The sequence below is a fragment of the Molossus molossus genome, unplaced genomic scaffold (genome assembly GCF_014108415.1).
Source record: "Molossus molossus isolate mMolMol1 unplaced genomic scaffold, mMolMol1.p scaffold_m16_p_17, whole genome shotgun sequence".
Classification (NCBI taxonomy): Eukaryota; Metazoa; Chordata; class Mammalia; order Chiroptera; family Molossidae; genus Molossus; species Molossus molossus.
In genome coordinates this window covers 70,296,959-70,320,857 of record NW_023425352.1, presented here as the reverse complement: position 1 = coordinate 70,320,857, position 23,899 = coordinate 70,296,959, and the positions used below count along the sequence as shown (strand labels likewise).

General features: G+C 59.5%; 2 protein-coding genes across 2 annotated transcripts; one reads left to right on the top strand and one right to left on the bottom strand.

The window, feature by feature from the left end:
• The first annotated feature begins 2,548 nt into the window (after nt 1–2,548).
• On the top strand, nt 2,549–3,478 carry ZNF488 (zinc finger protein 488). Its single transcript, XM_036264861.1, has one exon. It carries the CDS (start codon nt 2,549–2,551, stop codon nt 3,476–3,478), a length of 930 nt encoding a protein of 309 aa, XP_036120754.1.
• A 7,683-nt stretch (nt 3,479–11,161) lies between these two features.
• On the bottom strand, nt 11,162–22,292 carry RBP3 (retinol binding protein 3). The gene is made up of 4 exons (XM_036265478.1): nt 19,100–22,292; nt 16,892–17,082; nt 14,705–14,847; nt 11,162–13,337 (listed from the first exon to the last, which is right to left on the bottom strand). Exons 1-4 carry the CDS (start codon nt 22,190–22,192, stop codon nt 12,913–12,915), a joined length of 3,852 nt encoding a protein of 1,283 aa, XP_036121371.1. The 5' UTR covers nt 22,193–22,292; the 3' UTR covers nt 11,162–12,912.
• Nucleotides 22,293–23,899: the final 1,607 nt, after the last annotated feature.

Below are 23,899 nucleotides of genomic sequence, written 5' to 3'. Positions count from 1 at the left end.
GATGCCTGTGACAGTGATGAGCCTCAGGGGGCTGGGGACTCACGCTGAAGGCCCCAGCCAGCACCTTCGTTTGCTCCGTTGTGTCCTCCTCCTTTTCCTGTTCCTCCTCCTCATTATTAGTACTTTCATATTATACCATCTTCTTTTCTTTGTTCTGCTCCTTCTCCTTCTCATTGCGAAATGCGTCCTGTAGCACGCACGGAGGATGAAGTCGGATGGGCAGCTAACCCGGCCGACGGCAGAATTCAGACCCACGGTGGTCCCGGGAAGTGGAGCGCAGCGCTGAGCTCGGCAGCTGCTGAGGCGGGTGCAGAGGAACACACTGGGGCTGGGACGGGCGCTTTGCTCCTTCCGTGGCTCTGACGTTTTCACGCAGTAAGGTGATTGCGCCTCTGGCTGTAGACTTATGTCATCAGTAAACAGTGGCGTCTGTCTTTATGTCATGAAGGACCCTGGCAGTGAAGTGTCCCACCCTGCAGTGAGGCCGCACAGCCCGACGTTGAGTGCTGAGAAGAGGGAGCCCTGTCTGGCTCGGGGTGCTCGGGGTGCTCGGGGTGCTCGGGCAACGGGCGGTGGCTGCCAAGGCTGCCTGAGCTGTGAGGGCTGCCCAGCGGGGCTGTGTGCGGAGGGATGTCGGGGTGCGTGGGACCGGAGGACAACTGGGGGCTCCTGCCCAGGCCTTGGAGACGCATCTAGATGACAATTCGAAACTGTTGCTGAGAGAAATATCTGAGAGGAAGAGAGAGATTGTGTGTGTGTGTGTGTGTGTGTGTGTGATGTGCATTTGTGTGTGAGTGTATGTATGTGTGTGAATGTGTGAGTGTGTGTGTGCATGTATGTGTAGTGTGAGGACATGCGTGTGCCTGGGTGTGTTCCTTCGCAGAGCAAAGGGCTTCCAGCCACCCAGCCGGCCTGAGGACTGGACAGAACTGGCTTCCCCCCGAGAGTCCTACTCTGGGGAGACCTGTGGGGATCGTTAGCTCAGCCCTCATCTAGAGCCGGGAATTGAGGCTGCGAGCTGCGGACGGTTACTGGGGCCTTCAGGGGACTCCCGTGGCCACCTCCCCTCCTGGACCCTGGCCGCACTGGTCTCTGACGTGGGTGGCGTCCTTCGGAGGAATTAGTTTGGAAAGGGGCTCGGCAGGCTCAGACCCCCTGGAAGCACAGTTCGGACGTGGTGCTCACCACCAGGGGCCTTGTGAGGGTACCGTGGGTGGTGCAACCAAAGCAGCTCTGGGGACACGCCCCTGGTGTCACCCCAGCTGCACCTCCTGCCTGCAGGGAACCCGGGCAGGCTGTGCAGCCTTCCCAAGCCTGCGTCCCCCTGCTGGTGGAAAAGGGAGAGGGTGGAAGGAGCTGCCCCCTGCCACCGACCCCTGCCTCCGAGCCGGAGGGGGGAGGAGGGCAGGGGCCGGGGCCTCCTTTTCCACGTGGGGCAGAGCAGGCGGCAGGGCTGGAGGAAGGAGCTGACCAGCGCCCCCATGGTGTTTATGCATAACAAGCCCATGGAAGTGCCCGTGAAGAGCCCAGCCACCTGCTCCTCAGGGTCCTCCTGGGCCTGGGGCTGCCGCTTTCTAGCGAGGACAACCTGAGCACGCAGCCCAGTCCCCCAGCAGCACTGCTCCCCAGCGGAGGCGGGGCTTGGAGGCGGTTTCCCAACGTCTAGAACCTGCTGGTGGAGCTGATTAGGGAAAGGCAAGGGTGAATGAGCAGGGCTGACGCCACCCTCTCCTCCTCTGGGCCACCCCACGTGTGGCCACTACATACCTCCCCTCGAAGCCCCACGAGCCTGTGGAAGCTACGCCACCTGAGTGTGCCTAGCAGGTGGGCACAAGAGAACAGTTGTCAGGTGAGCAGAAGAAAAGCGAGGGGTTAAGAGTGAGGAGAGCCAAGTGTTGGCACTTTCAGAGTCGAGACAGGAGAAACCCCCACTTGTCCAGGGGAAGGCCAGGCGCAGAGGTGGCTGTCCCCCCGGGGCAGGAGCAAAGGCCGGCGCAGCTCCGGACCCACGCGGTCACGCCTGGGAATTCACTGCTTCAGCTTCCTCTCTGGCCACCCGTACTGCAGGAGCTCCTGTCCCCAGGGACTTGAAGTTCTTGGTGCTTCTGATGATTTTGGGGGGCCTGGCTGTGCAGCAAGGGCTGCAAACTGCCCTCCGTCCACGCAGACACGTCAGAGCTGTCAACTTTAAAGCAGGCTGGCGGATGCTGACAGGAGGGAGACAGTACCGAGTCACGCCTCGGGGTGGCAGCGTTGTGCAGCGTGGTTGTCTTTCTGGGACAGAGCCCAGGAGGTGAACGCAGGTGGCAGATCTGAGACAGGATGAGCTGTGGCATCTAGACTACTCAGGGTTCTTTGGGTGCAAACAACTGCTTGTCCTGTGTTTTCCTCTCCGCAGCTTTCTGTGGTCCAGGTGCGGCTGGCCCGCCATCGGGGAGCCTTCCAGTGCCACAGTTCTTCCCAGGCCTGACCCTCCAGAATGCCGAAGCCCCGAAGACAGCTGTTGGCGTGTCCACCTTGCTGAGCTGTCCCGGCCCTGCTAGTCCACATGGCTGCTGGGAAGGGGGTTCTGTGGAGCCCTCCCGTGGAAACCAGAGGGTGGCTCAGTGAACCCCAGCCGGTGCTGCTGGAGAAAAGAAACCACCCCAGCTCCGAGGCTGCCGTGGGCGGTGCGGGCCAGGGTGAGGCACCGTCCACACCCCCGGGCACGCTGAGCCTGGGAACGCCACCGGCCCGCTGGGGACAGGGCCGGAGCGCCTTCGCGGAGGTACCTCGGTTCAAGAAGAGGCTGCGGGGAAGGCGGGCCAAGGACGGAGAGCGTGCTGACCTCACAGGCCAGCCTGGCCCTCGGCAGCTGGCCCGGGACACCCCCAGGGCCCCGGGCGGCAGAACGGCCCTCTCTGGGTGGCCCCGCGGAGCTGGCAGGGAGCAGAGAGGTGCCTTCAGCCAACCAGCGGGGTGCCCGTCAGGGAGACCGGGCTCGGCCTCTCTCCTCCAGGCGGGCGGGCCTGCAGATGCCCCGGGGGAGCTGTGGGGACTCGTCAAGATGGTAGACATGCCTTGTCGGGGTCATCTTTCCAGTTCCAAGCTTCTGGCGGGGGGTTTCTGGAGCCTGTCTGTGCCGCCTCAGTATGCTCCCCTCCGCGGTGGCCTCTTGGGCGCCCCCACGCTGTGGCTGCAGCAGGCTGTGACCCAAACACCCACCCCCGCGTCACCCTCCCCTGCCTCCTGGGCCCTCCTGCCGCCCACCTGCTCTTCCCCGGGCGCGACCCCCCAGAACTGGTGCGCAAAGTGCAGCGCCTCCTTCCGCCTGACCTCTGACCTGGTCCTCCACATGCGGTCCCGCCACAAAAAGGAACCTGTGAGGCCTGACCCACGTTCTAGGCAGCTGAGGAGAGAGGCACTCACGTGCCCCGTGTGCCGGGAGGACTTCCGGGAGCGCCACCATCTCTCCCGGCACCTGACGGCTCACAGGTGACAGGTGGCTGCGAGCCGCCTCCGGGCGCAGTGCCAGCCTCGGCGGGGCAGCTCGCCGGCGGCCCGCGAGAAGCCGCCGGCAGGGTGTGCAGGGCGGCCGCTCTGCGACACGCAGGTGGACCGCGGGCCGTAACTGGCAGAAGACAGTCCTTGACTGTGATGTGCTTGGGTCAATAAAGTCATGGAGTAAAATGATGCGCTTTGCTAGCCCAGGGTGTCGGGCCACTGGGCACAAAGTGTTTCTGACGCGTTCAGGAGTGGGGCCCCTCCTTTGGCTCCAGTGGCCTCGTCCGGCTCGGGCCACGTCCGGCTCGCAGCACAGGCTGCGGACGGAGACAAGCCTGGATTTGGTCTCGGCCGTTTCACCCCCTGGGCCTGCCCTTGAACAGCCTGCGCTAGCTGTCGGAGCCCCAGTTTTCGTATCTGTAAAGTGGAGATGATGACACTTGGATTTGGGGGACATGCTGTCAGGGTTACACGGACAGACGCGAGGAGAAGGACCAGCACACGCCTGGAACGGTGTGATCACTGTGGAAAGGGTACTTGTCACTGTCCAGACTAGTCAGCTGCTGACACACAACAATCTAAGTGGCAGACAGCCCAGACCTCTGGGCTCCCCCCGCCGGTCTGTGGGTGGCTGGGCTGAGCTGGCCTTCCCCGGCCTTGGCTCCAGGCCACGTGTGTAGGTCTGTGCTCTTTTCTCTGAAACTGGGGGCTACCCAGCTCATGCTTCCCTCGTGGTCATGTCAAGAGCACACGAGGAAAAGTCCAGATACACAAGCACGTCTCGGTCCTCTGCCTGGGTCACTGCTGCTAACAGCTCTTTGGCCAAAGCAAGTCGACGGCCAAGCTCAAGGTGAAGGAGTGACGTGCGCCTGCTGCCCGGAGCGCAGCCCTGATGAGGGGCTGGGTGTCACCCTCTAGAGGGGCGTGAGGACCTGGGGCCCACCTTCAGCGTGGCTCCCACCTTCCGCACACCTCGCCCTCAGGGAGGAGTGTGCCCAGGTGTGAGGCCCAGCACATTGTGAGAGCGGGCGAGCTCGGGTCCCGCCAGCGTCTCCGGCTTCCCGTGTCTGTCTGTGCGGCAGCAGGTCACCAGCCCTGGGGTCACGTGGGCTGGTTGTGCAGACGCCACCTGTTGGGAGTTCTCTGGAGTTGATGCGGGTTCTTTTACGGGTTTCCACTTACTTTCAGGATGTCTTCATTGGCCGCAGTTGGCAGCCCTCTGGGGGCCCATCACAGAGCTCAGGCTTGTGGTGGGAAGGAGCTGGGGTGCTGGGGGCATGTCTACGTCAGACCTGTGGGAGGAGGGCGTGGCGCCCTGGAGGCCTCCGCGCAGTAGGGACGTGAGCCGAGCCTCGAAGTCCTGCAGGTGCCGGTGACTCAGACACGGGCAGTGCGGGAGGGAGGCGGCCAGAGCTGCAGACGCTGGGGCGCTGCGAGGCCAGCATCAGGAGCTCTGAGCGGGGGGCAGCCCTCGGAGGACATGCAGACACGAAGGCCTCAAAGGAGAAGGGTTTGGACCAGAGCGACGGAGGGCCAGACCGAGGGGCTCTTTGAGGGGCCTCTGGCTTCACTGGGAAGCGAAGAATGAGCTGGGGGAGTGCAGACGACACCCTGAGCATTCTCCTCTGCGTGGAAGGAGCCGGGGGCTCCCTGCAGGTGCCAGCGGAGCACCCCATTCTCACGGGAGGCTGGAGGAAGGATCGCAGGCCAGCGCCTGGGGGAGCTGGGTGGGGGCAGAAAGTGCCCACAGGGAGGCTGTGCCCAAAGCAGCTGTCTCCTCTGTGGCCCCTCCGGGACAGAAAAGGGCACCTCCCAGGGTTCGAACCTGAGGGTCCACACTGCATTGACGTGTACCACTGAACCCAGATGATGGACCCAGGCGGTGGACGGTTCATTCCCTGAACTTCAAGAGGTCACCGACTGTCCTAAGACCGTGGGTGCAGGAACAAGGCCCCAGAACCCCTCACGTGGGGCTCACATCCTTCCTAGCCGGCGCACATCTGCCCGTGTGCTCACGTGGCCTCGTGGATGGTCTCAAAACTAGCACAGACACTGACTTCACCTTGCACGCTGCCCTACCACACACATTTCTTCTTGCCTTTCTCTCTAGTGCTTTTCATTCCTTCCCACCAAGTTGTTTGACACCTGTGTCCCGTCCATGGAATGCAGCTCCGCGAGGGCCTAGCTGCTCCGAGCACGGCTGCAGTCCCCGCGGCGGGGACAGGGCAGGCACGCCGCCCGTGTGCAGCAGTCTCAGCAGGCCGCGGGAGGGAGGAGAGAAATGCCTGGTTCCAGCCTGGCCACTGGACACTTCAATCACCTTTTTTTCTTTTTTTTTTCTTTATTGATTTCATAGAGAGAGGAAGGGAGAGGGAGAGAGATAGAAACATCGATGAGAGAGAACATCAACTGGCCGCCTCCTGCACACCCCCCACTGGGGATCAGGCCCACAACCTGGGCATGTGCCCTGACCAGGAATCGAACCGGTGACCTCTTGGTGCAGGGTCCACGCTCAACCACTGAGCCTCACCGGCCGGACAACTTCCATAGGCTTTTGTCATCTGTCAAATGGTGTGCACAGCCGTCCTCCATGGCTAATTGGATTGGTCCACACCTTCTGTGAAATCACTTTGAAATCACATGAAGGCATCACAACAAGACAAAAGAGAGACTGAGAATTGACAGAGACAGTAGAATTCTAGTGTCCCTCATCCCACAGTGGGAAGCGGTGATGTCCACCGACAAGCCGCCCTGCAGAGGGACGCAGGGAGAGGTGCGGAGGCCCAGCGGCTTTCCAGGCACCCCGGGACCCAGGTGTGTGTGCGCCCTGCCCCGCACCCCGGGGAGCCCCGGCTAGGCCTCCACCGGAACTAGAGCTGAGGCCACACCCTTCGCAAGCAAGGGAGACATTTTGAAAACAAGTTAAATAAACCAAAGCTAATGAACTGAATTAAACTTAGGAAGAAGCCCAACAAAACATCTTTCCCCAACTCAGTTTTTAAGATGGAATTCAGTTTGGTGAAAACTGACTTTGAAGAGGCAGCGTATTTTGGTGGAAAATGCTGTCAGTACAAGTCGCCCTGCAGACATGTAAGCTGACGGAAGATGACACAGAGTGATGTCCCACGGCTCATGAATGTGGCAGTCGCTGCTTGTCACCCGCTGGATTCCCAGAGTCCTCTCGGCAGTTGAATCCTGTCTCATTTATTCTTCCCTCCCGCCCCCTTACCTACGGGGCAGGAGTCAGTTTTCATTGTGACCGTCCAAGCGCTCCCTGTCCCCCTGCATTACCACTCAAGGGTTGGCTGGGGACACTGACACTGCCGCGTCACATCACATCAGCAGGTGTGACTTTTCCTCTCCAGTTCTTGGGTGAAAATGGCCACAGTCCTCAAATTCCCCATTTCGGATGTACTCTTCTCAGACCCCAATCCCTTGGCTTTGGTAGGACATGCAATCTGTCTTCCGGAAATTCCTCTTCTGCCCCCCAGGTTCAGAGGAAATCCCCCAGCACCCCACACCCAAGAAGGTGACCTCTTCTTTTTCAAAATTTTTTTCTTCCTTTATTGATTTTAGAGAGAGAGGAAGGAAGAGGGAGAGAGAGATGGAAACATGGATGAGAGAGAACATCGACTGGCCGCCTCCTGCATGCCCCCCACTGGGGATCGGGCCCACAACCTGGGCATGTGCCCTGACCGGGAATCGAACCTGCGACCTCTCGGGGCAGGGTGAATGCTCACCCACTGAGCCACCCCGGCCGGGCTAGAAGGTGGCCTGTTTCACACCACGCTCGCCCCTGCTGCCTTGGTGTCTCAGCCACCGCTTCCCGACGTGCTGTGTCCTCTCCTCCACCGCGCCCCGGCCGTGGGTCTGGACGGTGGTCTGGCAGTGTTGTCATTGGGGAGGTAACACAGAAGCCACCCAGTCAATGAGCAGAAAGTCTTGGCTCACTTCTTAGACAAGGGGATGGAAAATACCTCCAGTGGCTAGAGAAAGGGCTAATTGTACTCTAATAAAGTATCTCCCGGCAGCCATTCGATGGAGATTTATCCAAGTCTCCAAGGTGCCAATGAGGTTAAAATAAGACATTTTGAACTCAGATCCATTTTATTTCTTAATTTTAACCAAAATCTGCTTTTCTCTCTGTTTTTATCCAGAAGAGAAGTAACATCTCAGTAAGTCTGGGATCCTGGATTTCAACTGCTGGCCTATTTCTAAATCTTAGGCCATGGGCTCTATTCAAATGACTGTATAATTAGGTTAGAGAAAGCGGGTGAATCCCACTCGATTTGGGGGGAGAGAGGGGAGAGGAGGGAAGGCAGTCCTGACAGCCCGGGGCTCAGGTGTTCTGGGGAAGGGCTTGGCCCAGGCCAAGCGCAGGCCAAAACTCAGGATTGTTTGTGAAACTAGAGGTCAACTACTTCCGTTGTTTTGTAAACGCTGACGGCCAGAATGGAGTGCATGGACCTAAGGAAACACAGTAGCGGATGGGGAGAGGCAGGAAAAACCAGCTGGAGACCCCGGACGGTTATGGACCCAGCCTTGGGAGAGGCCAGGTGCCGGGACTGCTGGCCTCATCCATGCGGCCCCAGCTCTGGGCACAGGAGACTCCTCTTAGGGCGCAAGGCAGTGGAGTTGTTCCCAGGTGAACATTCCTCATTCTGGAGGAGCTGGCACCCCCTGGAGGCAGCAGGCCTCCCCTGCAGCCAGTTCTTTTCAGAGACATGCTTAGCAGGACCTGGCTGTTTGCATAATGTCATGTGTGTTTTGCATGGAGTCACGTGGGAGGTCTGAAGATCACATGGTAAGATACGAATCCCACAGAAAATAAACCTGTTACTGGGAAACTAAATCACTTCCCGATGTGTTTTGATGTGCGCCCCTTCTTGGGAGAAAGTAATTTGTGGAAACCAGTTTTGAACGGGGACTGGGGAGCGGCGCATGCTGGGCGGAAGGTTGGGGTTCTTGAAACCAAACTTCTTTCCTGGCCGTCCTGAGTTGCCTGGGGCAGGAGGCAGGAAGCCCGTGGCCCCTGCTGTCCTGGCTATTCTAAGCTGCTTGGATTAGGAGGCTGTTTTAGCACCGGCTGCCCTGGTCGGCAAGGCGATGGATAGGTCCTTGGGCCCCGCGGCACCGATCCTGTGGGAACCAGGTGCAGGACGGGCTCCGTCCACTGGGCGGTTCAGAGGACGGTTTCCTTGTCCACCAGAGCATCGGACTGCATCGTTTTCCTCTGAGCTGTGTCCTCTCCTCGCGTTAAAGCTGCGTGGGTAGCCAGGGCCCTCCGAGGTGGCCGCTGGCTGGGTGGAGGGCTGTGTGGGCAGGGGCAAAGGAAGCAGGAGTGTGGGGGGGAGGAGAGCGGTCCTGTCCCCCAGCGCTCCAGCTCTGCCTGGAGAGGGGCCCATGGGGTCTCTCAGGTGCCTCTCGCCCTCCTCCCGGATGGGACGGGTCCCTGACCCCTGCTTCCCAGGGCCGGGTGGGCCCAGTCTCTAGCAAGGACCCTGAAGTGAAGGCCCCCTCTCCTCTGACTCCCCGAGGGCTTGGCAGCCCCGCCAGCCCTCCTGCTGCTGCCTCTGTGCTCAGCCCTGCCTAGTCTCGCTGTCCCCGGCTCTGATGCACCTTCTCTCGCGGGCTCCTGGACTCGGGCTGTGAACTTTTCGTACACGAAGTGAAGAGCCCACACACTTACGGCTAGCCCTAGGCAGAGCCCTCAGGGTCAGGCCCCCTGCCCTGCAGCACCAGCTCCCTTCACCCCACCCACCCTGTCCCTGTGCCGTCAGCCTGGCAGACGCAGCCGTGCTCCACGGTGCCCCGCCCCCCCCCTCTGCTGCTCCCCTCGGTCCTCGGGTCTTCTCTGCCTCCACCTGCCATGGTTAAGCCTGACCCTGGGTGGGGGCAGAAGGGGGAGATGGACCCAGAATGCCATTGAGTTTCTTTACCCACATCCTGACCCCACGGTCTGGCTGCCCGGAGTGTGGTCTGAGTTTGCTGTTGTTACAACACAGCTCAGCTGGAGTCCTGCAGCCGCCCAGCACCTCTGCACGGAGGTCTGAAGGGCCACTCTCAGCCCTCCCTGCTCACCCTGGCTGACCCCTCTCCTTGCCACGTCTCCGGGAGGGCCAGAGAAAGAAGATCCCTGGAATATCTGCCTCATATCACAATGCCTTTGAAGTGAAGGGCCTCATGCATTCATTCATTCGTGCATGCATTCATTCACGGTGTGCTGAGCCCTCCTCCGCAGGTGCCAAACTTGTTCAGGCCTGGGGAACAGACACCCGCAGGCTAAGCTTCCACCGCGGAGTGCCCCACAGAACCGCTGGGGAGACCGACGGTACAAGAGAAACAAGCGACGTGGCGGGGTGCCAGGGCACTGAGCGAGGGCACAGGGACGTCAGGGCTTCATCCGGCCCACTGACATCAGCTTAGGTCTGGGGAGCAAGGGGCTTAGGGAGCACGGAAGACCTAATGCACCATAGGCTCTTTGCTGATGGTGGGGTCCAGGTGTCCACAGGCCAGAGAAAACCAGGGGGGAGGTGGGGAGACAGCCAACAGCCTGGCCCAGCCCTCTCTCTGCCAGGCAGTGGGGCCATGAGGCCCTCAAGCAGGGGAGACGTGAGAAGGTCGCATGGAGGGACAGCACAGAACTGGGGCGGCAGGCTGTGGAGGGATTCAGACATCAAGCCAGGACCCACGACAAGGGAGAGGGACGTAGGTGGGCCGGGAACAGAGTACCCAGGTAATGCTTCTCGGGCCCTGATGACTCTGTGGGCGCAGGGTAGAGGGGCAGGGGGCAGGCAGGAGAGCTCTGAGTAGGGCATCTGGCCACTGCGGCTGCCCAGATCCCCTGGGTCACTTACTGCAGATTAAATGTCCTGCACAGGAGCCTCTGATTGGCTCAGGCAGGACCATGTGCCAGGGAGCCGGGAAAGTAGGCTTCCTGGGTGGACAGCCACCTACTGGGGACATGGTGACCGCTAGCCTTGGCTGGACACTGAACTAACTCATTGCACCTTCTAGCACCCAAAGGTGCTGTTATTACCTCTCTCGTTGCAGAGTTGAGAAAACGGAGGCCCAGAGAGGTGAAGTGAATTGTCCAGTTTCACCACCGGAAGGGGCTGGGCCGCCTTCCTGCCTCAACAGGCTGAAGCTGGAACCTGGGCTCCCAACCCCCTCACTGCTTCTCAGTGAGCCTGTTTCTGTCCAAAGCAGGGGCAGATGCTGGTGGCAAATGCAGGACAGATGGCCTTTGTGCTGGATGTGTGGCCGCCTACGGATTACTGAGCCCCTCTGAGTCTCGGCCCGTGGAGATGATAACGAGGGCTGCCGTGGGCTGGAAGAGAGACCGCTGCTCACGGCCCAGCCCAGGAGCCGTCCCGCCCCTCCCCCTCTTTAACACCCACCAGGACCTTTGTATCTGACCCCACAGCCCCTGGCCTGACCCCTTAAGTGAAATAAACTGTCCATGCCTGCCACTGGTGCCAATCGGGGAAATCCAAAGTCATGAAAGTAAAACCCATGGAAAAAATTTAATGACCACTCATGGCTGCTAAGGAATGACTCGTGACCTGACTGTATAATGTGTTTTATCTTATTTATGTTAGCAATAATGACTGCATTTGAAAAGAATCTTATGTGATCCTTATAAAACTGTAAGAAAAAATAAAAACATAGAGAAGAAAGTTAAAATATCACCCCTGATTCAACCACTTAGAAGGAATCGTGTAGGTTTGATGTAGGTGATCATCAGATAGCCATATATACGTGTGTGTGTGAGAGAGACAGACAGACAGACAGAGAGACAGAGACAGAGACAGAGAGGGAAAACCTAGAATGTAACCATATCAGGGGCCGCATACTGGCCTGGACATGAATAGACCCAATGACGGAAGGGTGAGAGCATAGCATACAATACCACTAAAATTCAATCACACGCACAATCTTATTTGAATTTAGCAGAAGGAAAAGGAACTGGAGTAAAATCTTGCCTTCCATTCAGACTCTCCTGTTCAGACAGGTATGGTTCAAAGTTTTTCAGTGACAAACTCCTCAGTATTGGTGGCAGCCTGGCAGTGTGCCCAGATTCCAAAGCTCTGGGGCCCGGGAGGAGCTTGATGACATCGGGGTTGTGTGGTAAAGTCAGCCCAGTGCCCTGGGGAAGTGACCCGTGGCATCTGCAGCTTGGACTCAACAGGCACCAAGGCCGGAAGTCATGGGTACTCATCTCACTGAGGCGTCTTGGAGGCTGGAGTGTCCCCTGCTCCTCTGGCCCCGCCCACCACGGCTCTGAGCAGGGCACTAAAGGTCTCTCAGTTTGGGGTCCCCGGTGACTCAGCAGAGTAGGGCTGCACGGCTCCCAGAGCACCAGCCAGGGTCCTCATTTCTCCAGGTCACCCCTGAGCTCCTCATCTCCTTCTGGGCTTGTTCATCTGTGGAGGTGGCCCTGGGATCCGTGTGCTACAAGCTTCCCACCGGTCAGGAGCGGGCTAGGTCACGGAGCCAGGCAGGAACGGGCTGCCCTGGCGTGCCAGGGTGCTGCTCGGCACCTGAGCTTCGAGCCTTGGCAGAAGCTGGAGGACAAGGGCGCGGGCGGGACGTGTGAAGGGAACAGACTTGGTGCGTAGAATTGGACTGGGAGAGGCTGGGGCGGGGAGGGGAGGATTCTCAGTGAACCCGGACTTCTCTTCAAGTGTCTGAGTGCTGACACCTGAGGGAAAAAGACTTGCGGCCAATATTCACTGGTGTCCACAGGCATCCTCCACCTGTACCAGGCACCAGCACAGGAGACGGGCAGTAGGGGACCAAGCTGAGTAGGACAACGCTGGCCCTGAGGGCTACACAGCAGGTGGGGACATGGGAGAGGTGCTCCAACGGGGACATGCAGGTGCAGGGAGGGCAGAGTGGGGACACTGACCCACGTGGGAGCCACCAGCGACAGCCCCTGCTGGCCATTTAGCACTGGACAGGCGGCCGGTGAGAGGGTAAGGTTTTAAAGACTTTGTACAAACATCTCATTCAGAGTAACTTTTACACTGAGTAGGTGTTGAAATGATACAACTATGAAATATGGGTTAAATAATATATATTATTGAAATTAATTTCACCTGCTTCTTTTTACTTTTCTAAATGTGGCTACAAAAAAAATGGACGTTGATCCGCACCTGGAGCCTGCGGTCACCTTGCAAGGCAACTCGACAGGGCTGCTCTCGCTGACCGCATGGGGACCCCGGGCTGGCCATCAAGGAGCACGGGTGGGTAGGTCTGGACTTCACCTCCCCAGAACAACTATTAGGGAGAAGGCCAGCTCCCTGGGTGTCCAAACAGGATGGTGGTGAGGAGACCGGATGGGTGAGTCCGGGGGCCCTTCCATCTCTAAGCCTAACCGGGGCTCAGCAGGCCCCTTTCCTGCCCCTCGGGGCCCTCAGGCAGGACCTAGGACCCGAGCTCCCCTGGTGTGTGGCCCAGAGGTGTTGCCAGGGCCAGGGCTCTGCCCACGGAGGCCCTCCAGGTGGCCCCGCCGCCCGAGCCCCGCCTCGCCCTCATCAGAGTGCCCTGGAGCATCTCCTTGGCCCGGGCCAGGGCTGCTTCTGCGGGGACAGCCACGTGGGGCGCCACGCCCACCCCTTCCCAGGAGCGGCCGTCCGCAGCCCCCACGGAGCGGGCCGTGGGGATGGTGATGTAGAGGTGCGTGTCGTCCACGTGGTAGGTTTGCGGGGGCTGGCAGCCGCCGCTGGTCACCTCCCCGACGACGAGCGCGCGGCCCAGCCTCTTCAGGATGTAGGTGAACTCCTCGGCCGCGCCCGCCGTCACGCCGCTGGTCAGGATGACCACGCTCTTCGCGGGGCTGTAGCGCTGGCCTGCGGGGACAGGGCCCTTCAGGCGGGAGGCCAGACAGCGTGGGAGGAGGCTGGGTCCGCCGCCTTGTGCGCACTCGGGAGTCCCCCCACGTCCTGCGCCCCGTCCCTGCGTCCAGAACACGGGGCGAGAACGTGCCCAGCCTGGGTGCCTGGCCCCTTCGGCCGCCCCACCCGCGCACACTCCCACGCCCAGTGCCGAGGGCTCGACTCTGAGCAAAGGCCTGTTCCCTTTCATTAATAATAGAATAGCTAACGTGACCGACTCTTTTCACTGGGACCCTCAGAAAAGCCAAATGTGTGACTTGACAACTAGCCTCTGGGACAATGACATCCAACAGAACTGCAGCATGAGCCAGGGGGCCAGCCACAGGTGTCATTTCAAGTTCCCAGGAGCTACGTTAAACAAGTAAAAAGAAACCGATGAAAAGAGTTTTAACAACATTTTATGGAACTCAGTATATCTAAACTATGTTCATCTAAACAATGTAGCTAATAAAAGTATTGATGAGATATTTTAAAGCTTTTTACTTCTTAAAATATCTTCAAAATCTGGCATTCACCTTACGCTTCACAATCCACATGAACAGTACAAACCATCATTCCCCTGGGTGACCTGTCCTTGAGCAGAGAGTCCCCTGCTGGCCATCAAAGCTGTAGGACCCCTGGTCTGCAGATCTGTCTATGCTTAGCTCCTGGTCTTGAATGTCCATTTGACTTTAGAATTGACCTGGTTCTGATTTTTAGTTACATGTTGAATTATTGTTGACAGTGTGTCCTAGAAGCTCGCCCAAATGCTCGTGTGATAAGGAAGTGTGCAAATGAAAACGGCAGGTGCTCTTCCGGTCACATGCACACCCGCTGGCTTCCCAGACTCCTCTCGTCCACGGGAGTGCAGGGTCCCTGGCCTGGGGTGCTGGGCAGGGGACAGAGCGAGGCTGTCCAGTAGCGACAGGGCTGGGAGGGTCGCGGGCTGGAAGTGGATGCCCTCACAGCGTCGGAACCTTCTTGGGGTGTGCTGAGTGCTGACGGGAGATCAGTGAGATGAGCGCTGGAAACCCTGTGGGGTCTGGTGGTGTGCAGGGGGAGCCTAGTTCTGCCTTCGTCTTGCAGGTGGAGGGGTGTGTGGGGGGGATGGGAGGCATTTTAGCTTGCTAGCTGGGTGATGTCAGACAGCATATTCTCCCAGGAGAGAGCCATCCTTCCCCTCTGGAGAATGGGCGTAATGAAAGACCATATGTGCAGAGTGCATGGCACAGGACAGGGGCTTCACATACACATATTACTTTTACTTGAACCCACGCTGTCTTTTTCTAATTTTCCAGAAGCTTCTAGAGTGAGAACAGACAGGGAACGTTTTCTGCACGCACCTGCGAGCTGGCTGTGGGTCCACAGCTCACTGACAGAGTCACTGGGCCGGCTGTAGATTTTGTCCAGCAGAATGGGAGGGTCTTCGTCGAAGAAGTAGGAGCACAGGGCCGAGATGGACGAGGTGGGGCCGCCGATGTTGAACCTGAGGGAAGGAGACGGAGGCTGTTGAGAGCAGAGCTCACAGTGCGGCCCTTGGCGTCCCTCCGGGAGGCTTGGCTCTTCGTCCTGTGGAGGGTTCTAATTCCAGGCAGCCTCCGTGTAGTGCCCCTCCCTCCCCCTCCAGAATCCCTCCGTCGGAGTTCCCCAGTGTACAAGTGTCTTGAAAACTAGAGACGCTGTCGTCAAATCTGTTTAGAATTTACTTCACACCATACCTGCCTCTTCTGATCACATATTAATTTATTGTGTTATGCATACTATCTACATTACATTAAAGGCTCTGACAAGTCCTGCAGCCAGGAACTTGTTGATACATTTCCCTCACTTCATGACCATGGACTGTTTCCCTGCACCCATGCTTCCTGGGAATTGAACTCATCTGGGAACACTGTCCTCCCCAGTTGCATGCTCGATATTTTCACAAAAGCCACTAGGAGATGAGGTGTTCGAATGGGACAGACAGCATGACAGCACATTCAGAGTTATGAAAAGGCATCAGAAGTGAGCAAAACTGCGCCTGCCCTAGGCCATTTCTATTTGCCCCAAGTCATGGTCTTCCTAGGCCCCAGTATCTTCATCTGGGAAACAAAGTGCAGAGCTGATTGATGGTCTAGGATGACCTGGCGGGTTCAGGGCTTGTGACCTTAGCCTCTGAACCTCCAAATCTCACATTGGAAGGCTCTTTAAGCAAAGCACACCCATAGGCTGGGTCTCCTTTTATTAAAAAAAAAAAAAAATGTGTGTGGCACAATTAAGCAGAAAGGGACTTAGCATGGAAGTATTTAGAGGTTTATAGAGCATTTGAAGAATGAAGGGATCAGAGGTACACACAGGAGCCCCCGAGGTCAAGTTCTGGGCAGCACACTGGAGCCCTGGGAGACATTTTCTCTCCCAGGGAGGAGAACCAGCCTCCGGGATCCAGCGCCACCTAGTGACGACTAAGAAAACGGGAATATTGCAGGCCAGCGGCCAGAGCTGGGCGCCCCATGTCAGCCAATCCCCGCGGCATCTGTCTAGTAGCCTGCCCCTCCCCTTGCCACAGAGGGTGCCCAAGCAAGCCAGCGATGGGCCTGGGAGTCACGGGAAGCCCGGCTCTGGCCTCTGGCCGACTCTGGCCGGTGTCACAGGGATGCTTCCCCCGTTCTCGGAGGGAAACACACCTCTATCGGGCACATCTTTACAAAAGCAGAAGCGGGTGGCTGACCGAAAGCATCCCTCCGACAACCATTTTGTGAGGCAAAGAATCCTTTCTGCAACGAGAGTGGCTAATTTGGAAATGCTCTCTGGGCCTCTGGCTTTATGATTCTCGTAACCAGGGTGGTCGTGGGCTGGTTTTGTATGACGCGAGCCACCACCACAGGTGGAGACCTTGCTGTTCCAAACATGACTGGTCATCGGAATCACCCAGGATGATGCCCGTCAAATATACGGATCGCGGGGCCTCAGCCTTGGAGCTTTTGACTCAGTGGGGACTGGGTGGGGCACTGGAATCAGTGTTGTTCCTGTCTCCCTCTCCCTCCCCAAGGAATCCTGTGACCAGGCACATTTGGGGACTTCTGAATTAGCTCAGTAATTCTCAGCCTGCTGTGGATATTGGGATCAGCAGAGGAAATTTAAAATCTACCAGTGCTGGGCCCTGCTGATGTCGCTCAGTGGTTAAGCGTCGACCCTGCACCAAGAGGTCACCGGTTCGATTCCCAATCAGGGCACATGCCCAGGTTGAGGGTCTGATCCCCTGTGGGGGGCATGCAGGAGGCGGCCAGTTGATGTTCTCTCTCATCGATGTTCCTATCTCTCTCTCCCTCCCCTTCCTCTCTCTCCAATATCAATAAAGAAAAATTATTTTTTAAAAAATGTACCAGTGCTGGAGTCTCACCTAGCCAATTAAAAGCGAACCCCAGAGCCAGGGTTCTAGCCGGGTGGCATAATCCTTTTCAACACTTATCAAGGTTTTTTCTTCTTCTCTACTAGGCCCATGACTTTACCTGTCTTCCAGCAGCGGCCCTGGCCTGACCCCGCTCACTGACCTCATGTCGATGATCATGGCGTCCGTGTGCACAATCTTCTCCCACACGTGTTTCACCAGCAGCTCGGAGACCTGCGTGAGCAGCTCGCCGTCTCCAAACATGTCGAACCTCAGGTAGCCGATGTTGTCCTCGAGCACGTTAGTGTGGAAGGAAAATCTGATCCGGTCTTCAAAGACCTCAGGGGAAGGGATCTGAAAGATTGAGAGACTCCCCTCAGTGTCAGGAGAGGAGCAGCGTTTAAAGCTTAGAAAAGTGGACCCCAGAGATTTCCTTCAATATGGAGAAACATGCAGGATATGCCAAGGGAACGGACCTTTGTGAAGGAGGCAGTAGGTGCCAGGACCTTTCCAAGAGGCCCTGGGTTATGAAACCACAGGTGGTTGGCAGCCTCCTTACCAAGGACACTCATCTATGCCAACCCCATGCCCTGAAGCGGAAAGGCTAGGCATTGTCTCCACTCTGTCTCCCTGACCTCACCAGACACTTCTTGATGTCCCTGAGCTCGCTCCTCCTTCTCCCCTGGAGCAGGGAGGGATGACATGAGCTATGCGGCCCCTGAGTCTTTACCAGGGGCCTGGCCATCAGCCTCATGGAGACCCTGTCGGTAAGGGAGCCAATCAGTCCCCATCTTTTTTATGAAGACCTGAAACACACAGTGATTAAGTAACTTCCCCAAGGCTGTACTAGCGGCAAGTGGTAGCAGAGACAGAATCTGAACCCACAGGGGACACCAGACTGTGAACTGTGCCTACGCTGGAAAGGGGTGAGCCTCGAGGTGAGTCTGGAGGTGCTGTGAGCCTATACTAGGCTCCTCCTCTCTCTCCGGGGCTGCCTGCGGCTTCGCCAGCTGGCCCCAGGGCAAGGAGCCGGCAGGACGCCAGTGTGGACCGGGACACACGGCCTGGCTGCAGGTCACGCTCTGCCCTCACGAACCAGCTGCTGGGGCTGCTCCCTCTGCACCCTTCCAGACCTCAGTTTCTCCTTTTGTAAATGGAATGCCAGTTCTGCAGTAGATGCTTTTGGTGCCCTCGGCCCTCCTTTGAATTCAGCTGGACCCCCGCGAAAGGGCTCTGCCTCCCTCACACCTCTGTTTCCCTGCGCTCCACTTCAGACCCTTCTCCAAGCTTGCTCAGAGTCTGAGAGAGACGGTGCGCCCTGGGGAGCCCTCAGCCAGTGGAGGGCTGGAGCCCAGGGCTTGGCTCCGGGAGGCAGTCCTCACGCGGGCAGGTCCTGTTGGAACCAGTAACGTGCCCACCGGTCAGCTTTCCCTCTTCCCGCCCGCTCTCCCTGCTCCCTCACTCCTGCTCCGGGGACCACCTCTCACATACATTGCCTACACCCAAGCTCGTGCCTTAGGCCTTGTTTGTGGGGGAACCCACGACAGCTGCCTCGCTGACTAGCAGTGAAATCATAGACGATGCCAGACGCGGAGAGCTGTAAATGCGGCGTCGCTGGAGCGCGGAGCTGATGGGAGCTAGCGGAGCCTCCCAGCTCACCCTGCCTCTGGCGGGTCCTCTCCATCCACCCAGCAGCACGCGTCCCGGAACGTCAGTGCTGGCTTCATGCGCTCTGCCCACAACACCTGGCGCAGAAAGTGCCGCCCAGCTGCCCCTGGAGCAGCCTCAGGCCGCTGAGTGCTGCCCCTTCAGGACGCGGTGCTGGGCGTGGGGGAAGGGAGGAGGGGCCTTGGGCCCCAAACCAAGCAAAAGTCGTCGCTGTGGTTCTCTGGGCTGCGCCCTGCCACCCTGACCTCTGCAGGGCCTGTGTCTAGGCTCCATGCTGAGGCCCCAGCACTGTGAGGCCAGGGTATCACCGGCTTCCCTGTCCCCGCCCCCTCAATGCACCCACACTGAGGGCCTGCGAGGCAAGCAGGGGGCTACTTCCGGAAGGGGACATTGTGAGCTCAGGGGACTTGCTGACGCTCTCTCCTACACCGACAGCGAGAATCCCTGCGACACTCGTCCACTGCCCAGATGTGAGGGTAGCTCCTCCTGCACCAGGGTTTCCCAAGTGGGTTCTGTGGGTGCCTGTGTTGCTTGGAGGTGCTCCCGAACCCACGGGCATGGAGTGGGTGGGATGGCAGAGTGAGAGACAGGAGGAGATTGACTGAAAGCCATTGCCTTGCACCACACACAGAACCCTGAATGTGCAGACAACTGGTCAACTCCCTCCCGGGGCTGTGCTGGCCAAGCATCCTTTGTATCTCACCTGCATGGGCACAATCCCAGGAATGCGGTCCTTGGCATCCTCAGGGATATGGGCTGTCTTCAGGTGTGGGTCCCCAGACAACATCTGCAGGTCAGCAGCCAGCATCTCCGCCAGGGCCCCTTCAGAGGTCACCCTCGAATAGCGGCTCTGCAGGTGGCTCAGTTTGGCAGCTACCTTGGCCCCCAGATCAGGGAAGGCATAGTTATCGGCGACCAGCTTCCCGGTTGTCTGCAGCACAGTGGGCACCTTGGCACGCAGGGCCACTATGTCCTGGGCTGTGGAGAGGGCCTCGCTCATGGGCACAGTGATGTTGGGCTCCACCCCAGCCAGGTCCCAGGCCTCACCTGTGCTGGCGCTCAGGGCCATCTGCGTGGGCATGGAGGCATATAAGGGACTGCTGCCCACCTGGTAGATGCCCACAGAGAGCGCCCCTCCAGCTGTGGGCTCCCCAATGACCGTGGCCCGCTGCAGGTCCTGCATGGTGTGAGCAAACGCCTCGGCTGCTGACCCACTGGTGTGGCTCGTCAGGACGTAGAGGTCTTTGTGGGGGCCGTAGCGCTGACCAGCCACCTGGGGCAGGGTCCACACCTCTGTGACTCTCGAGGTGGCTCTGTCAAAGACAGAGTAGAGGTGCTGGCGGGGCTCCACCTCAAAAAAGTAGGAGCAGAGCAGGGGCACGGCCGTGGAGTAGCTGCCAGGGTTGTAGCGCAGATCGACAACCAGCGCGGCCGTGTCCACCAGCCTCTGCCACACCAGCCGCACCAGCTGCGGCCCGATGGCCTTCACCGTCTCCAGCTCGGCCATGGCATCAAATCGCAGGTAGCCCACCCGGCCAGGCAGCACCTCGGTCTTGAAGAGGGCCTCGATGAGGTAGGAGAGCTCCTCCGGGGAGAAAACGGCAGGGGGTGGCGCGGGCACCTCCTCTGCGGTCAGCTCACCTGGGCTGTGGAACACCAGCAGCCGGTGGTCCCCAGACATCTCCTGCAGGTCAGCCGTGAGCTGGGAGGCCAGGGACTCCAAGTCCACGGCCGTGCGGTAGGCCCCCTGGGCCAGCTTGGCTTGTAGTAGGTCTCCTATCTGCCCCACGACCTCTGGCCGTGCATAGTGGGCCTCCAGCAGGTGGCCCGTGCCCTCCACCAGTGCCCCCAGGCTGCGGTGGAACTCCAGCACCTCCCGGGCTCGGTCCAGGGCCTCCTCGGCCAGCACGATGGCGTCGGGCACCACCCCGCCCCCCAGCCAGCACTCTCCGTGGTTGTCGATGAAGGTGAGCACGGGCACGGTGAGCGCCAGGCCGCCCTCTGGGGTCTGCAGCAGGGGTACGGTGTGGGAGTGGAGCAGGCTGCCGGCTGTGATCTCTCCCACCAGCGTGGCCCAGCCCAGCGACTGCATGAGGAAGGCCAGCTCCTCGGCGGCGGTGGCGGTGCGGTGGCTGGTGAGCAGGTAGACCCCGCGCGCGGAGCCGTAGCGCGGCCCCGGCAGCTCGGCGCGGCTGAAGTGCTCCCGGGTGACGTTGGTGCGGCGGTCGTAGGTGGTGAACAGGCGCACGGGGCCGGAGCCGGGGCTCTGGAAGTAGGACAGCAGCAGCGGCACGGCGGACGACGGCCCCCCCGGGTTCTGGCGCAGGTCCAGGATGAGGTGCCCCGTGCCCTGCAGCGGCTCCCACACCCGGCGCAGGAGGTGCGCGCCCAGCGCGCCCAGCACCGACACATCCGCGAAGCTGTCAAAGCGCAGGTAGCCCACGTTGCCCGGCAGCACCGACACCTGGAACACGGAGTCCACCAGGGCCTGCCGGGCAGCCTCATCCTCTGGCACTGCTGGGGTCACCTCCGGGGGGCCATCGGCTCCCGCCGCAGGCCCAGGAGAGGCTTCTTCTGGCCTGATAACCCGCACCAGGAGCCTGGGGTCCTCGGACGCAGCCTGCAGACCGGCGTTGAGCCTAGTAAGCAGGTCGTCCTCGGAGACCACGCTGGCCAAGTCCGTGCTGGCCAGCTGGTGCAGCAGGGCGGGCACGCGGTCCACCCGCGTGTAGTGGTCCTGGAGGGCCTCCCGCAGGCGCCGCACGACTCCCGGCAGGGCCCGGCGCAGTGTCAGAATGGCCAGGGCCTTCTCCAGGGCCTGCTCGGCGGGTGTCCCCACACAGGGTGGCACCCCGTTACCTTCCCACACCTGGCTGCCTCTGCCCAGCGGCCCCAGGGACCTGGACACGGGCACTGTGAGGAAGAAATCGGACTGGCCTATCCTCAGCTTCTGGAGCTCTAGGGCGCCCCCCACAGTCCGCTCACCCACCACGATGGCCCTGCGCATCTGTTTGAGGATGTGGGCGATGTCCTCGGCGACACCCCCCGTGTGGGCACTGGTGAGGACCACGACATCCTTGTCTACACCGTACCGCTCTCCCGGGACCCGCGGCAGCGTCCAGATCTCAGTGGTGGTGTTGGAGGGGCGGTTGTAGATGGTGTCCACGTGCAGGATTGTGTTTTCGGGGTGCAGGTAGGAGATGATGTAAGGGATGCCGGAAACATGGCCCCCCGCGCAGTGACGGAGGTCCAGCACCAAGGCGGATGTGCCCCTGAGCTCCCTCCAGACAGTGGACACCAGGAAATCCCCTAGCCTGCTCATCACCTCCTGGCTCGGGATGGTGTCCACCCGCAGGTAGCCCACGTTGTCCTCCAAAACCTCGTGGCGGACGCCCTTTTGCAGTCGGGCAAATAGTTCCTCCTGTGTGAGGTTGGTGAGTGCTGGGACTTGCCGGACAGCCACGAGGGCACCGGGCTCGTAGGAGATGACCAGGCTCCGGTCGTTCAGAGAGCTCTGCACCCCAGCCGTCAGTACCTGGGCCAGGGTGTGAGGGTCTGCGATGTCCAGGATCTCCCAGCTCCTGATGACCCGCTCGATGGCTGCCTGCATTCCCAGCAGGTTCTCTGGGAAGCAGTAGTTGTCCAGGAGGACCTGGGCCATGTCCAGCACCAGGCTCGGCTGGAAGAGCTGTGTGGGGCCAGCCAGGCCACTGAGCAGCGTGGACAACAGCAGGGCCCACACTCTGGTCATGGGGATCCAGGAGGGCTGGCTCCCCCACAAAGCTGCCTTGACCATGTGGGAGGCCTCGGAGCTGCCCTGGCGCTGCCGGCCGTCGTCCTTCTCAGCGCACAGACAGAAGGTCTGAGGCTAAATGCGGGAGCTGAGGTGCTGCCTTCCCCAGTAAGCCCTTAATCCTGGCTAAGTCAAGCTCATCAGCCCAGGGGCCGCAGACGGGGCGGCTTGACCCAGGAGGTATGTTGAATCCCATCTCGCATGTCACCTCTGTGCACAGTAATTTGAATAACTATCATTTATTTTGAGTTCCTGCCGCATGCAGGGACTGTGCCCCATGCTTTACAGGCCAACAGCCTTCCTTGCAAAGTGGAGCTAATCACTTGCAAGTGACAGCATTTCCCCACTGCCCTGGGTGCTCCCTGTCTCTGGGAGCAGCAGAACCCGGGGCAGGCCTGAGGTCTCACTCACTGTGTAATTAAGGGAGGCAGTGCACACAGAGCACCTCACAGAATGAAGCAAGAGGGAAGCACCCAGCTCCTGATGTGTTCTCCGGTGGGTATGCGCTGCTTCATGGCGGAGAAGCAGTTCAGGAGGAGGGAGGATTGGGGGTGGACAGAGCGCCTGTGAGGTCAGCGGCTCACAGTGCCGTTTGAGTCCAGCTTCAAGCGCATCAACTGCAGGCTTGAACCTTATCCCCGTGGCCCTCCTGACGGCTTTCACGTGACAGGAATGACCCGTCTGGACCTCCACGTGGGGTTTGTGAGCGAGAGGGGACCTGCCTTCAGACGTCACGGACCAGTGACTCCAGCTGAGGTCAGCGGAGCGTCCCTTCTGCTGGGTGAGAGCCCAGCCCACGGCCCGCTGCTCACAGAGGGCGCTGAGCAGTAGGACTTGGGTCCCTGGGGTCCCAGGCCCCACGGTGACCAGATCGCTCTCCCTACCTGCGTGGGGCACATGAACCAGTCCCAGGTGACCAACTGCTGGACTCTCAGGTTCCCAGTTTCTGCTCCTCCCCGCGCCTAGGACGAGAACCCCTGCCTTTTCTCCCATCCCTCCAGGGGTGGGCCTCCCCTCACGTCACGCTGAGAGGCTGTGGCTCAGAGACAAGCACCGCTGCAAGGGCAGCCCCACCGCCAGGGAAGAGCGCTGGGGCAGTGCCTGGCTCTGGCCCCCACCGGCCCCTGACCTCCATCCAGCATGCAGCGCTGGCGCTGTGCAGACGGCAGGCAGGGGGGGCGCATGTGCGCCTCCGCAGGCCCCGGAGGAGGCCTTGGGGTGGGGGCGGGGACTTTCTCAGCCACTTGACAGCCACATTATACTCTCTGGAAATCATTATCTGAGGATGTTTACCAAGTGGTTTATGAAGGCCAAGGAGGTCAATTAGCTAAAAGAAACATATTTTTAGCTCATTAGGATTTGTTTAATGCCCAAGTGACATATGGTCACATCACTCCACTATTGGCAGCCAATGAAGTGAGCCTGGTTTATAATAATAATAAGGCCTTCGCGGTCCCTGCTGACAGGGCCGGTCCTTCTGCTCCACCTCCGCACGGGGCTCCCAGCTCTGCGCATGCATTCTGGTCCTCTGAGGACAACGTCCCGTCATGGCTGGAGCCCCGGCAGAGCCTCTGGGCGGGGGGTGGGGGTGGGGGGTGAGGATGAACTGGAATAAGTCTCTTTTGGGGGAAAATGCTGCCCTGAACTCTTATTAAAATGCAATCTTGAGCCTGTCAGATGTGGTTTAGTGGTTGAGCGTCAACCCTGCAC